The sequence below is a fragment of the Charadrius vociferus genome, unplaced genomic scaffold (assembly GCF_000708025.1).
Source record: "Charadrius vociferus isolate BGI_N301 unplaced genomic scaffold, ASM70802v2 scaffold473, whole genome shotgun sequence".
Taxonomy (NCBI): Eukaryota; Metazoa; Chordata; class Aves; order Charadriiformes; family Charadriidae; genus Charadrius; species Charadrius vociferus.
Window position 1 is genome coordinate 1210695 of NW_009647444.1, and position 11453 is coordinate 1222147.

The 11453-nt window shown below is 49.2% G+C and overlaps 1 protein-coding gene across 1 annotated transcript; it reads right to left on the reverse strand.

The window, feature by feature from the left end:
- Positions 1–491: 491 nt before the first annotated feature.
- On the reverse strand, positions 492–7965 carry LOC104282584 (probable G-protein coupled receptor 83). The gene is made up of 4 exons (XM_009880687.1): positions 7582–7965; positions 6667–6792; positions 5236–5369; positions 492–1086 (listed from the first exon to the last, which is right to left on the reverse strand). The coding sequence occupies exons 1-4, from the start codon at positions 7963–7965 to the stop codon at positions 492–494; spliced, it is 1239 nt and encodes a 412-aa protein (XP_009878989.1).
- Between the last annotated feature and the right edge of the window lie 3488 nt (positions 7966–11453).

The window sequence follows — 11453 nt, forward strand, 5'->3', positions numbered from 1 at the left end:
CACCTCTGCTGGGAGGCTGTGGTATAGATTTTCTGGTGAAACTCCATATGGACAGAGTCAACCTGGATGTCCAAGTCCTTCCTTCAAACACATGTTAGATGGGGTCCGTTTCTATTGCTCTGCAAAGCTTCATTGGTGTCGTGACATGTGTTACGAGCTCCGAGACAGGCCAGCGACTCAGGACAGCACAAGCAATGATGGAAACCTGGGTCCCACTCCCTCTTCTAGCAATAAGATGGGAAACCCCCAAAAGCAAATCACCCTGTCCGCGGACCTCCATGTCCCCTGCACTCACACCAGTGGCTGTGGGCTCACGGGGAGGGTGCTGGAGAGGCTCTGCTCCCACGGCACCCAGTACAGGGGGTGCTACTGTCATACAAAACAAAAGTCAGTAATAAAACACCAGAGCAGCAACATCAATTCCTGAGGCAAAACAGGGATACGCGCTTTGATACCAATGAAATCCAGCTAACTCACCTCAGCCCTTCAGCTCACAGGTCCGTGTTGGCCGTCTGGATGTTTACGGCGGAGCAAATGGTCTGTGAGGCAGGTCCCTTCCTGTACCTGGCCTGCTCCATCCACGCCTCGCGGCAGGACGTAACCACTGGTGGCAGCACGTTGTCCTGAGTCTGAGGCACCTTCTGGCACATGCAGAGCAGGGACTTGAGCTCCGAGCGGAAGCTCTCGTTCAGCCAGCAGTAGATGAAAGGGTTGTAGCAGGTGCTGCTCATGGCGAACCAGTGCAGGGCGAAATAGAGGGAGTTCTTCGTCTTGATGCCTAGACTGGAGATGAGCACCACGTAACAGTTGAGAGGGAACCAGCAGACAGCAAAGACCACCACCACCAGCATCAGCATCTTGATGCTCTTCTTCTTGTTCTTATGGTGGGTGATATACTGCTGCGTGGTGATGTCTCCAATGGCATTGCGGAGCCACAGCTTCTTGGCCAGGCGTGTGTAGGTGACAGTGATGATTAACAGAGGCAGGAGGTAAAGAAGGAGAAAGGTAGACAGGTCCAGATACTTCCAGACCAGTTCTGCAGGCTCAGGAAAATCGGGGAGGCACAAACTCCGGACAGTGGCTTCCCTTGAAAAGCAAAGAAATACATATATAGCATGTGGCCATTGCTGTGCAAATGGATGCTGCCAATTTGGCAAACCACCCACAACTACCTCCTCAGATTTGCAGTACAGACAGAGGAGGGCCAGATATTGCTCACCTCAGCAAAACAAAACTCAGTCAAACCTCTGTTTCCCAGAAAGTCTTCTCATTATGTTCTCTGTGTCTGTCTTACCAAGGTAAGGCCTGGCTGCTGTGTATCGTTATCTCCTCTCCCCTTAAATTGTGTTGTCTGATAAAAGACATTCTGAGAAAGACAAACTGGAGTTTCCTCTTAGAAACTGCTGTTGATTTTAATTGAATGAGTCCCTTATGTTCCCTTAACATGGCGAAAGTCACCCCCAATGGCCCATTCTTACAGAAGGGGCTACTGTGAAGGAAGCACTGACCTGGCTGCATCTTCCCGGTGTGCATGGCCACACAGACACGGCATCGCCAGTTTCCTCTGCCCCAAAAACCCAGTGCAGGAGGAAAGAGGGCGGTGGGTGAGACCCACCTAACTTCTGCTTTTCTTCAGTCCCATAGGCAATTCCTACACACCTGGGAAAAGGACACACTACGCCCAGGTTTCTCGGAATGTGCCCACCCAGAAATCCAGCCCGGGATGTGTTACTCCTCTTGCACGTGGGCTGTGCGAAGTGCTGTCTGGCCAAACACACCTGAGCCGATCTTCTCGTGACATGGCAGAGCCACAGCAGGTGCTGGGATCACCGCTGCAGCATGGATGCAATAGCTCTAAATTGTCTTTTCCAGGCTGGATCTGCAGTCCGTGCCCTACACGGGTCCACCCGCCTTTCCGTGAACCCCTCGGCCAGAGCAGAAAACCGCTGCACCATCTGGGAAGTCAAAGCCATTAGGGACAGAAGGGGAAGGGGCTGCTGGAGGCTGGGAGCCATGTGAAAGCCTCACAGGCACGACCCTGCCTGCAGGGACAGCACTCCTTCCATCCCATACCCACCAGCCCGTTTCCATCAGCTTTTCAGGAGACTGCCTGTTGAAACCTTATTGCTACACCTAAAAACAGGCAGGACGCTTAGAAAACCTGGTCGCTTAACTCAAGTTTAACATAAGCCTGACAGTTTAACTTCTGATGGTTGACTAACAAAAGAATTGAGTTTAACTCTATGCAATATCTTATTTTGACAGCACTTCTGCACCCTGTCCCGTCCCACCCAGCAGCTCCAGGCTCTGTTCACATTTTCCGGCTCTCAGCTAACACACCCCAGCACGCTCCGCAGAGCGCCACGTGTCCCCTCTGCATCCCACAGCAGATGACTGGAAGTGATGAAACAGTAGGAGAAAGGAGCACTTGCCCATTTATTTCTGGTGGATATTTTCTCCTTTTCTTTTTTTCCCACCTCTTTTTCTTCCTCTTAGTCCATTTTGCCCTTCTCTCTTCAACCCTTGTCCTCAGCTCACTTGTATTTAGCACAGACTTTAGTCCCCATCAAGCTGCATTATTTGTTGCAGTATTGATTAGTATCTTTAATATCCTGTTTTCAGCTTCTGGAGCTGGCTTTTGTGCCACAAATAGAAGATTGCTTGAAAACAGACGGCTGCGAGCAGGGCCTGCGCGCCACTGTCGGAGGGATGACAAAAAGCAGAGCTCCGCCGAGCGTGGCCGTGGAGGACCCTGGAGACGCTGCTCGAGAGGGGAACTGACGCAGAAGGGAAAATCATCCTTTATAAACCACTCTCCTGACCTTTTTTCTCCCCGGGATCCGGCTCACTGCCAGCACGGGCAAGGCCAGCCCCTGCCTGCAGGCAGCTGTGCCTGCCTGCCTGCCGAAGGGGACCTGCCCAAGCAACCCGAGATCTGGCAGGAGAAGCAAGTGCAGCACCCAAGGTGACACTGCAGTGCGGGGTCAGACCTGCCATGGCTGAAGAGCAAAGCCGTAGGCAAAGAGCAGAAGGGACAGGGCGGGAGTGGGGCAGTCATCCCCCACTGTTGCCCCAGGAACTGGGGAAGACTTGAGCTTGGGACAGCGTGACGCAGCTGAAGGCTGGGGAGGGTGATGCTTCGGTGATTGCAGAGCTTAAAGACACTTTTGAACAGAGCGGGCAGCAGGGTGAGCCCACAGGTAAGCAAAAATCGACTGCTGCCCTCGCCGCCCCCTTCGCTCTCACCCTCCAAGCCATAGAAGCAGCTTACAGTTATTTCAGGGAAGAGGCTGGTTGAGAGCAAAACCAGACAGGCTGCTGTATTTTGGTAAATTCTGGTATGACTGTGCACTTGGCCACACTTCAGCCAGAGAGGTCTGATGCTGGTGGAGCCCACGTTCTCCTGCCCCCAGAACCCCAACTTCTGGTGGGACTTCTCCCTGGCCCTGCAGGAGCTAATATGAGCAACGGCGGTTTTTATTCAATGGAAAGCAGGGATGAGAATAGCATGTCCTGGAAGTCCTTATATCGCTGAGCCGCCTCATGCCGATGCAAGGCTAGGTTTCCTCTGGCCATGCTGAAGGATGAACAGAGACAGCTGCTGTGAAAGAGATAGCGGCGTTTGTTCATTCATAAGCAATTTGTTCAGTCATACCCCGAACACAGCTGCGAAGCAATGCGAGTACAGGAGTAACCCAGCACTTTGTTTACAAAGTCTAAGCAGTTGAAGATATTATATCCCCCCACGGAGGTATCTCTCAGTCAAACCAATCAGAAGCACAAATAAGGAAGAGCTGCGAAGCCCCAGATTGCACTCCCATGTTGTGTAGCCTCTTGTATACGAACAGCAGTAAAAAGCCTGCGCGGGCTGTCAAACCCTCTCCCTGCCACGCTGACGGGAGGGAAGTGGCAGTGCTGTAGGAAGAAAGATATTTGTCCTTTATACAGAAGCGCAATAGCTACAATAGAAATCTTCCTCCTGCTGCCTGTTACTGCCTCCTTACCCTCCTCCCCGGGACGCCGCGCTCAGGTTGAAAATACTGTTCACTGTAAGATTATCCCCTTGGCCTTGAGTTTGGCATTCCTCCTTGGAAGTGTATTGGGTCTACACACCACCACGAAAAACACCAGTTTGTGTAGCATCATAGACTGTTTTCTAGCCAGGAGGAGTCATAGCAATGCCACAGGCTGGTGGGGACAAGAGGACCAGAACAGGTTGGGTACCATGCAGGAACTAAACACTGTGAGGGCAAAACAACCCAAAACTTGTGGTTCTATATTTCTCCCTGGTAGAGAGGGTGGCTTCCCAGCAATGCATGCCATCACCAGACCAGCTGGAAGGGGGGGAAAGATAATCTCTTTCTTTTTTTCTTCCTTTTTCCCCCCTCTATATCAGAACTTTTGCTTTCTTCTGATACTTCCGCAGTCCTCACGCGGATGTGAAATTCCACTTCATCTCCTTTTAATAGCTTCTGTTGTTGTGTTCAGCCAAGCGAAGAGCTCCCTTCCCTGCTGGGCAAGGCAAAGCAGCACTCTGAGATGACTTTGTTTCCCTGTCGAAGCACTGCTCCTCTCACCTCCACTGCAGAGGAAGAGGTGGAGGTTTCTCTTTTGCTTTTCTTGTTTAGGTAACACTGGGCAGAGAAGCCTCAAGCTTTAAGGAAGGCTGGTCCTGTTTCATAAATCCAGGTGGCTGAAATGAAAGGAAGCTAAAATGCGTGCATCAGCGCATGAAGTCTTGGAGGTCTGGGTTTCATGGCCCTGCTCACTCACAAAGGGGGTCCTCTCCTCCCTCTTCTCTCTGTATAGTCTTGCCAATGTCAGTACCAGATGCTAGCACCATGAATTTAATTTTCTTTCTTTTTCAAATTGCAGCTTTGGCTCTCTCTTTCCTCCTTGCCTGGGCAAGTTGGCTAGATATGGTCTTCCCTTAGGTCTAGGGAGCTGAGCGAGCACGAGGAGACAAGATGAAACGCCTTTGGGAGAAAATGGCCTTCTTGGGACAAAGCCCCTCCTAACAGGATCGTGACACTGGAGAAGGTTTGTCTCACCAACCTGCGGGCCAAGTCTCTGCTGTGGGAAATGAAATTTCATCCACATGCAAACTCCCACCAGTTCTACTATGTCCTTCCCCAAGCCTGGGAGCCCTTCCAGCAGCTCTCACTGCTGAAAGCCACCACCCCCCAGAGGGCTATCGGACCCCTTCACGCTTGCTTGGAAGGGGAAATAACTCACCTGTAGTTATACTGGAAAAGCTTTTGATAGATGGCATGGGGTAGGGAGAAACAGGTTGCCATCAGCCAGATAACAGAGATGCTCAATGCTCCTTTTGTTAGTGACATCCTCTGCTTCAGCGGGTTCAGGATGACCTGCAACACAGACTTCACTGTGACTCTCATCTCATGGGAAAGCAAAGTCCCTTCACCAATGCACACAGCAGAGGCATTTTTTGGCACGATCTAATGCTGTTAAGAAAATGACACGTGATTAGGAAAACATCCTGCTTATTAGAGTGACACGGAAAATGGGAAACCTTGAACTTTTCAGTCTGCCCAAAAGTACTTTCAAATAAACTTTTTCCTGTTTTGTTCTGTAAGGACCACTTCCCTTAAATGGTGGGTTACATTCATTAGGAAGAAAAGGTATCTACACAAGTCTCTTCACTTACGGGTATGTTTGTTTATTCTATATGAATTACATAAAGAAATGTCTCCTGCTCTGCCTGAACCTATGAAGCAGAGCCCTCCTCCCTTCTTTTGAGGCATTAACTTACCTTTTATCAATTCATCTTCGTTAGATGAAAAGGTAAAGGGCTTATAAAATCTGAGAGTCTGGAAGATACCATTTGGCTGATGGGAAAAGAGAGTGATTGCTAGAGATAGGTGCGTGGCCTGAGCTGCCCTCTCTTTCCTGCGCTGGCAATGCAGCGAGCGTTTGGCACAGTGGGCAGGTGACACAGCCTCGCTGCGGGCGGATGGTGGGCACAGTCTTCTCACAGCTCTGAAGTCTCCTCCCAGTATGTCCAACAGGGATTTCCCACTCTGCTGCCCCCCTTTATAATGGTCCAGCGTTAGTCCCGTAGTTATACCACAGGGCTTTCGTCTCAGATTTTCTGTTTACTCACTGAGACAGTGAGCTGAGAGTTGCTGTGAACTCCTGAAGCTTGATGTGGACCAAACGCTCAGACTGGCATTTTATGAGGTTTGGGTGGTAAACTGAAAAGCTTGGAAGAGTTCCCTGTACAGCTAAAGTAACACTTAGCGCTCAGCATTGGCTCTGCTGTCTCTGAAGGCGCCCCATGTAAAACAAAGCCTCTTGAATCAACTTGCCCTGCCGCACGTGGGGGGTAGGTTGGACCTGCCTCTTTTCAAACTACTTGAAAAAGGTGTCCTCATCCTTTTTCACTGAAAGTCAGGGAGCGTTGTAAAACCCGTGATGCCGCATTTTGTTTTATCCCTCCTGCCCGTACCTGGGAGCCCTCGGAAGCCCATCAAGCCTTCCTGCCCCTGACACACAAGGCACGTCTCTGAATTTAGCTCTAGAGCCTTCTCACTGGATATGGGTTTAATCCCTAAGATTCAGCCACCTTGAACCCATGGCTCAACCAAGACTGACAAGGGCTTGGGAAGAACCTTGCAAGGGAATGGAGGATGGGCGGCATTTTACCTGGTGCCTGTCCAGGGCGATGGCCGTCAGGGTCAGCGTGGAGACGTGGAGGGAGCAGTACTGCACAAAGCGGCTGATGTGGCACATGGCCTTTCCAAAGATCCACGTGCTGTTCACAAACCGAACCTGAGTGGAAAACAACAGGCCATCAGCCAGCAAATGTACTGAAAACAAATCCACAGGGAAACCCTTTGGATTGCACTTGAGCCAGCACATGGATTTTGCCTGGCTGACTGGGCAGCTCCATCTGAAACCCAAACAAAGATTAGCTACACTGGATTTTAAACACCTTTAAGACTTTGTAAGGTCAAAACCCACTGATTAAATGAGTGCTGCTGTCGCAGCCCTCCTAGATTGTTCATCTAAACACCGTTTGTGAACAGTGGTAAGAACTTTTTGATTATACTAACAAGTATATCTGGAAAAAGTGGACCAAGTTTTGGTCACACAAACCCCCCTTCAGGTCTGGAGAGCTTTCACCGAAGACTGTACCCAACTAGCAGCTCTGAAAAGCTTGACTACTTTCTTCCAGTCACCCAAACATGACTGGCATTCAAGTTGTTTTGACCCATTAATTTTTACGTGTGACTCTCTAGTGCTCTCCTGTATTTACATTAGAAGTACATGGTCATCCAGGCACTTATTTTGCATTCCCCAAGAAGCTCTCGCTGTAGTTTGGTGGCATACTTGCAGAGACTTTAGAGTCTTTTAGGAGATACAGAGCCTGATGGAGCACAGAGAGCCCAAAGGCTGCTGAACAGCGTTCTACTTGCCTGGCAAAGTTGTCTATTAGACTTGATTGCGTTGGGTTCATGCTTCAGTCCTAGAAGAGCATGCACAGAGAGTGCGTGACCACCAGGCAGAGCATTCTTGTGAGCCCTCCTGGCTGAAGGGACAGCACGACGGGACACTTACCAGGGTAAAAGGCGTGTTGAGCAGCGTGATCATAATGTCAGACACCGCCAGGTTGACAATGAAAAGGCTGGTGGCTGAGTGCATCCTCTTGTTCTTCAGCACCACGTGGCACACCAGCATGTTCCCAAAGAGAGACATGATGATAATGACCGAGTACGCCACAATTAGGAGAGCTTTCACTGTTGGTTTCTGGGATTCCGGCTCATATTTAGCCAGCTCGGCAAATTTCTCCCACTCAACAATGCGGCTGTCTGTCCAGTTGAAGGTGGTCCTGTTGCTTGCTTGGTAGATTGACATGACTTTGGTCAAGGAAGAGTAATGCTCAAACTCCTCAAGAAATGATATCGTCTGGGACTTGTATGACTGAAGCAGCAAGTGAGGCATGGTGGGTTAACCTGAGTCTTCAACCAGCTCGAGGCCACAGGGATCACAACTCCAGCTCACATAGTAAGTGATCCATCAGCTCCAACTGCTTGGTTCTCTAGGAAGCTGGTGAAGATGCAGCTGACATTATAAACAGCTTAAAACAGAAAACTGGAGGGAGCCTCTAAGGTGCGATGGGTTCCCCAGGGGAAGAGGCAGCACTGGGGAGCAGTTCCAACTGGCACATTGGAAAGGGGCTGGTTTGGCACCGCGTGCTCTCAACCCCTTCATATATCAAGAGGAGCAACAGCTCCACAGGCAGGCGGGAAGGCTGGAAAGAAGAGCTAGTTATCACATGTAGCAAATGTAGAAAAACCTCAGGTGGGGCTTGAAGTTGTCTTAATCCCAAGTCAGCTTTTTCTTCTTTGTTCTCACCTGAGTCCATTTTTCCTCCAAGTTCCACAGAAAGCTCCGCTGTTGGTGCTTTCATCCTCTATTTCAGAACACCTGGTTCTTTGTTGTTGAAATGTAAAGGCAGAGCCATTTGGGGGATCATTTTTAAGAGCACAGGTAGCTTTTGTCTGCATCTAACCCCAGCAATTCTTCTAAAGCAATCCAGAACCTGGAAATCATATCAGAAGTTGACTTTAGACTGTCTCATATTTTCTCCTCCAAACAACAACTGAATTCTGCTTCCAGTGTTTCAGTTTCAGCGAGAAAACCGCTTTTCCTGCAAAAGGCAAGACTTAGCAGTGAAGAAGCATGCAACTCACAAAGGATCCGCTTACAGTATCTGCAAACCAACACACAGCACTAGATACACAACAACTCCCTAGACAAAAATCTCTGCTTCCTCACCTTTACCAATATCTATTTTTATATATTTCTGGTGATTTTAGATTGCATTGATATATTGATGTTTTGATGTTAGGTGGAACCTATTAACTATGTACACCAGTGTTTACAGATCTGCTACACGTGGGAGGAGAAAGTCATTTAGAAGCTCCGTCGGATTCTCTGAGAGGGTGGCTGGTGTGTTTGGTACATGCCATTCCCACCGAGCCCCGCGGCTGTGTGCACAAATCAATGGACCTCATACGGTGTGAGGGATTAATAAGCAGATCTTTCAGAGCGCTAAAAGGCTCCCTAGTATCTTCCCACACAGCAGACCAGCAGGCTACCCAGGCAGCCGGCTCGCTGCGTGGCGGGTGGTGGCCTGAAGCAGACATCCAGCAGACCCCAAACCACCACACTGTTCAGTCGTGGCAGTGGCCTCGGCTGCAAACACCACCAAGAATCAGAGATCAACCATGGATGATAAAGCAACTCGTTGGGGTGGAAGGAGGGAGAAATCATCCAGGAGATGGAGAGGAGAACAGATCTTGAAAAGAGGCTACGGCTGTTTTCTGGACAAATTTCTGATGAATGAAAGAAGCCTGAGTAGGACAGAAAGCGTGAGAAACGCTCATGGATTCTGCTAGAGCAAAGCAGCTGTAGGGCAGCAGGTGATTCAGTTCCCTGTTGTCTTCCCAGTGCTGATGCTATTGGGAGCATCAGGATCAGCCCTAGAGCGGGTCCCAGCCGGACTGTCTCACAAGACGTGAACCTGGGGAACTGCCAAGAATCTGTGAGCAGAGCTGAAACCAGGCAAAGGGATCAATCACCTTGTTTGAAAAAGGTGGTTTACACACAGGACTCATTGCAGTGAAACATGTCTGAGACTAGGAGCGCGGTACAAGTCAGAAAGGACTTAATGCTTACACAGGTAATGAGAGAATCCAGAACTACATCCTGCTGGGCTGCTGCGGGGGTAGAGCAGATGGGCACTGAGGGCCTTAAGAGACCTGCGAGGTTCATCCCACGCCTGGGTAAGGCACACAGGACTCCACACCTCTTTATTGTCCGCTGCGTTATATACCGAGGATTTCATTCTTTACGTTGCACGGCAGCTCTCAGTAGGCAGTGAGATGGAGCTGCACTAAGCTGTAAGGGTAACGCAGCATATGTGTGACAAAGAAATATGATTTTAGTCAGCTCCAGCTGAACCACTTTGATCTTTGAATAAGCACAGTTGGGATATTCATGCTACACTGAAATGCTATCACTGAGCTTGAGAGGATGTTGTGGTGTGACAGATGAAACCACCTATTGACTTCCCTGCATCAATTTACCTCATGTTCTTATGTGGAAACTTGTCTTTACTGCCACGAGATGAGGCTGAGCTTCAAGAAACTGTTCGAACTCATGTGTCAAATCAGATTTGCAGCCTGCATACTTTAGACTGGTAGGTAACAAGAAGACATCTTGTACAGATTATTCAATTTAAAAAAGCCAAACAAGTTTTCTCAAGTGCCCATGTGATTGAGAAGCCCATTTCTCAAGGACTACCTGTAGGATCTGCACTCTTGAGTAGCTCACAGTGATCAGGTAAACATGGCCTTAAATGTGAACAATGAACGGGAACCTCTCTTTTTCCTTACTATATGTAGCCATTTCTCTTCTACCTATGTTCAGGTCCCTGTACAATCAAATGAAAAAGCTGATCCACCTGAAAATTAAAAAAAAACAGCGTTTTCAGCCAGATTGGTTTCCTGACCTGACCCACAGCATGGCTGAACCTTGCTCTTTCCAGGGAAGGCACTAGGAACCAATGCCCGAGGAGACTGGAAGAGCTTAAGATGATGGATCTTTAACCTGATTTTCTAACAAGGAATTTCTCCTTCAGGTCGTTCTCTATCCAGTAAAACATTACTTTCAGTAACTGTTGAAACTCTCAGCATCGGCTGCTGCCTTGGGCAAGATCTCAGGTGCAGCAGAGAGGACTCTCCTGTTTTCCTGAAGAAGTGTATTTTTAAATGCAGGTTATCCCAATGAGTTGAAATACTACAGTTTCATGCAATAAGAGAGTTTAGCTTCTAGTTTTTATCACTTGGTATAATCTGAAGGACCAGAGAGGAAGAGTCTACCTCAGTACAACTTTTCATACATCTTCTGGTGCCTGGTCCAAACAGGCTTCTGAATACTCCTGGCTGCTTTGGCAATAATTTCTTCCTGATGTAGAATTGTCAACCTTCCACTCTAACAAATTTAAAGACATCTTCCCAACAGCAGTCTGCCAAACGGTTTGAATTCCGACTAGAAATCAACGTTTCGCTCCCTGAACCAGACAAATCTTTACGATAAGAGCGCACGTGTTGCAAGCGCAAGTTATACACAGTTTCCCAACAACAAACAACCCAAACAAACCCATCACTTACCCCCCCGCCATCCGCTCCTTCGCATCCCCCGGTGCCCGCTCCCACGGGGCCGCGGCGGCTCCTCCGGGTCCCATTACCGCGCTGGGGGGCGCGGTCACTACTTCATTCATAAAAAGCCTCAGGCGCGGCGCTACCTGACCTGCGGAACACGATGGGTTAGTGAGTCTGTTTTGATTCATTTCTGTGCCACAGGTGTGCATACCCTCTACAGGCGTTAAAGGAGAGGTCCAGACAAAGACAGATGTTTGCAGC

What these genes read in the sequence shown, in the direction of transcription:
- LOC104282584 (XM_009880687.1), bottom strand. Translation starts at nt 7,965, where the DNA reads ATGCCTCACTTGCTGCTTCAGTCATACAAGTCCCAGACGATATCATTT. An exon ending in TCAACACGCCTTTTACCCTG is followed by an intron (nt 6,793 to 7,581) that starts GTAAGTGTCCCG and finishes TTTTCCACTCAG; the next exon opens with GTTCGGTTTGTGAACAGCAC. An exon ending in TCGCCCTGGACAGGCACCAG is followed by an intron (nt 5,370 to 6,666) that starts GTAAAATGCCGC and finishes TCTGTGTTGCAG; the next exon opens with GTCATCCTGAACCCGCTGAA.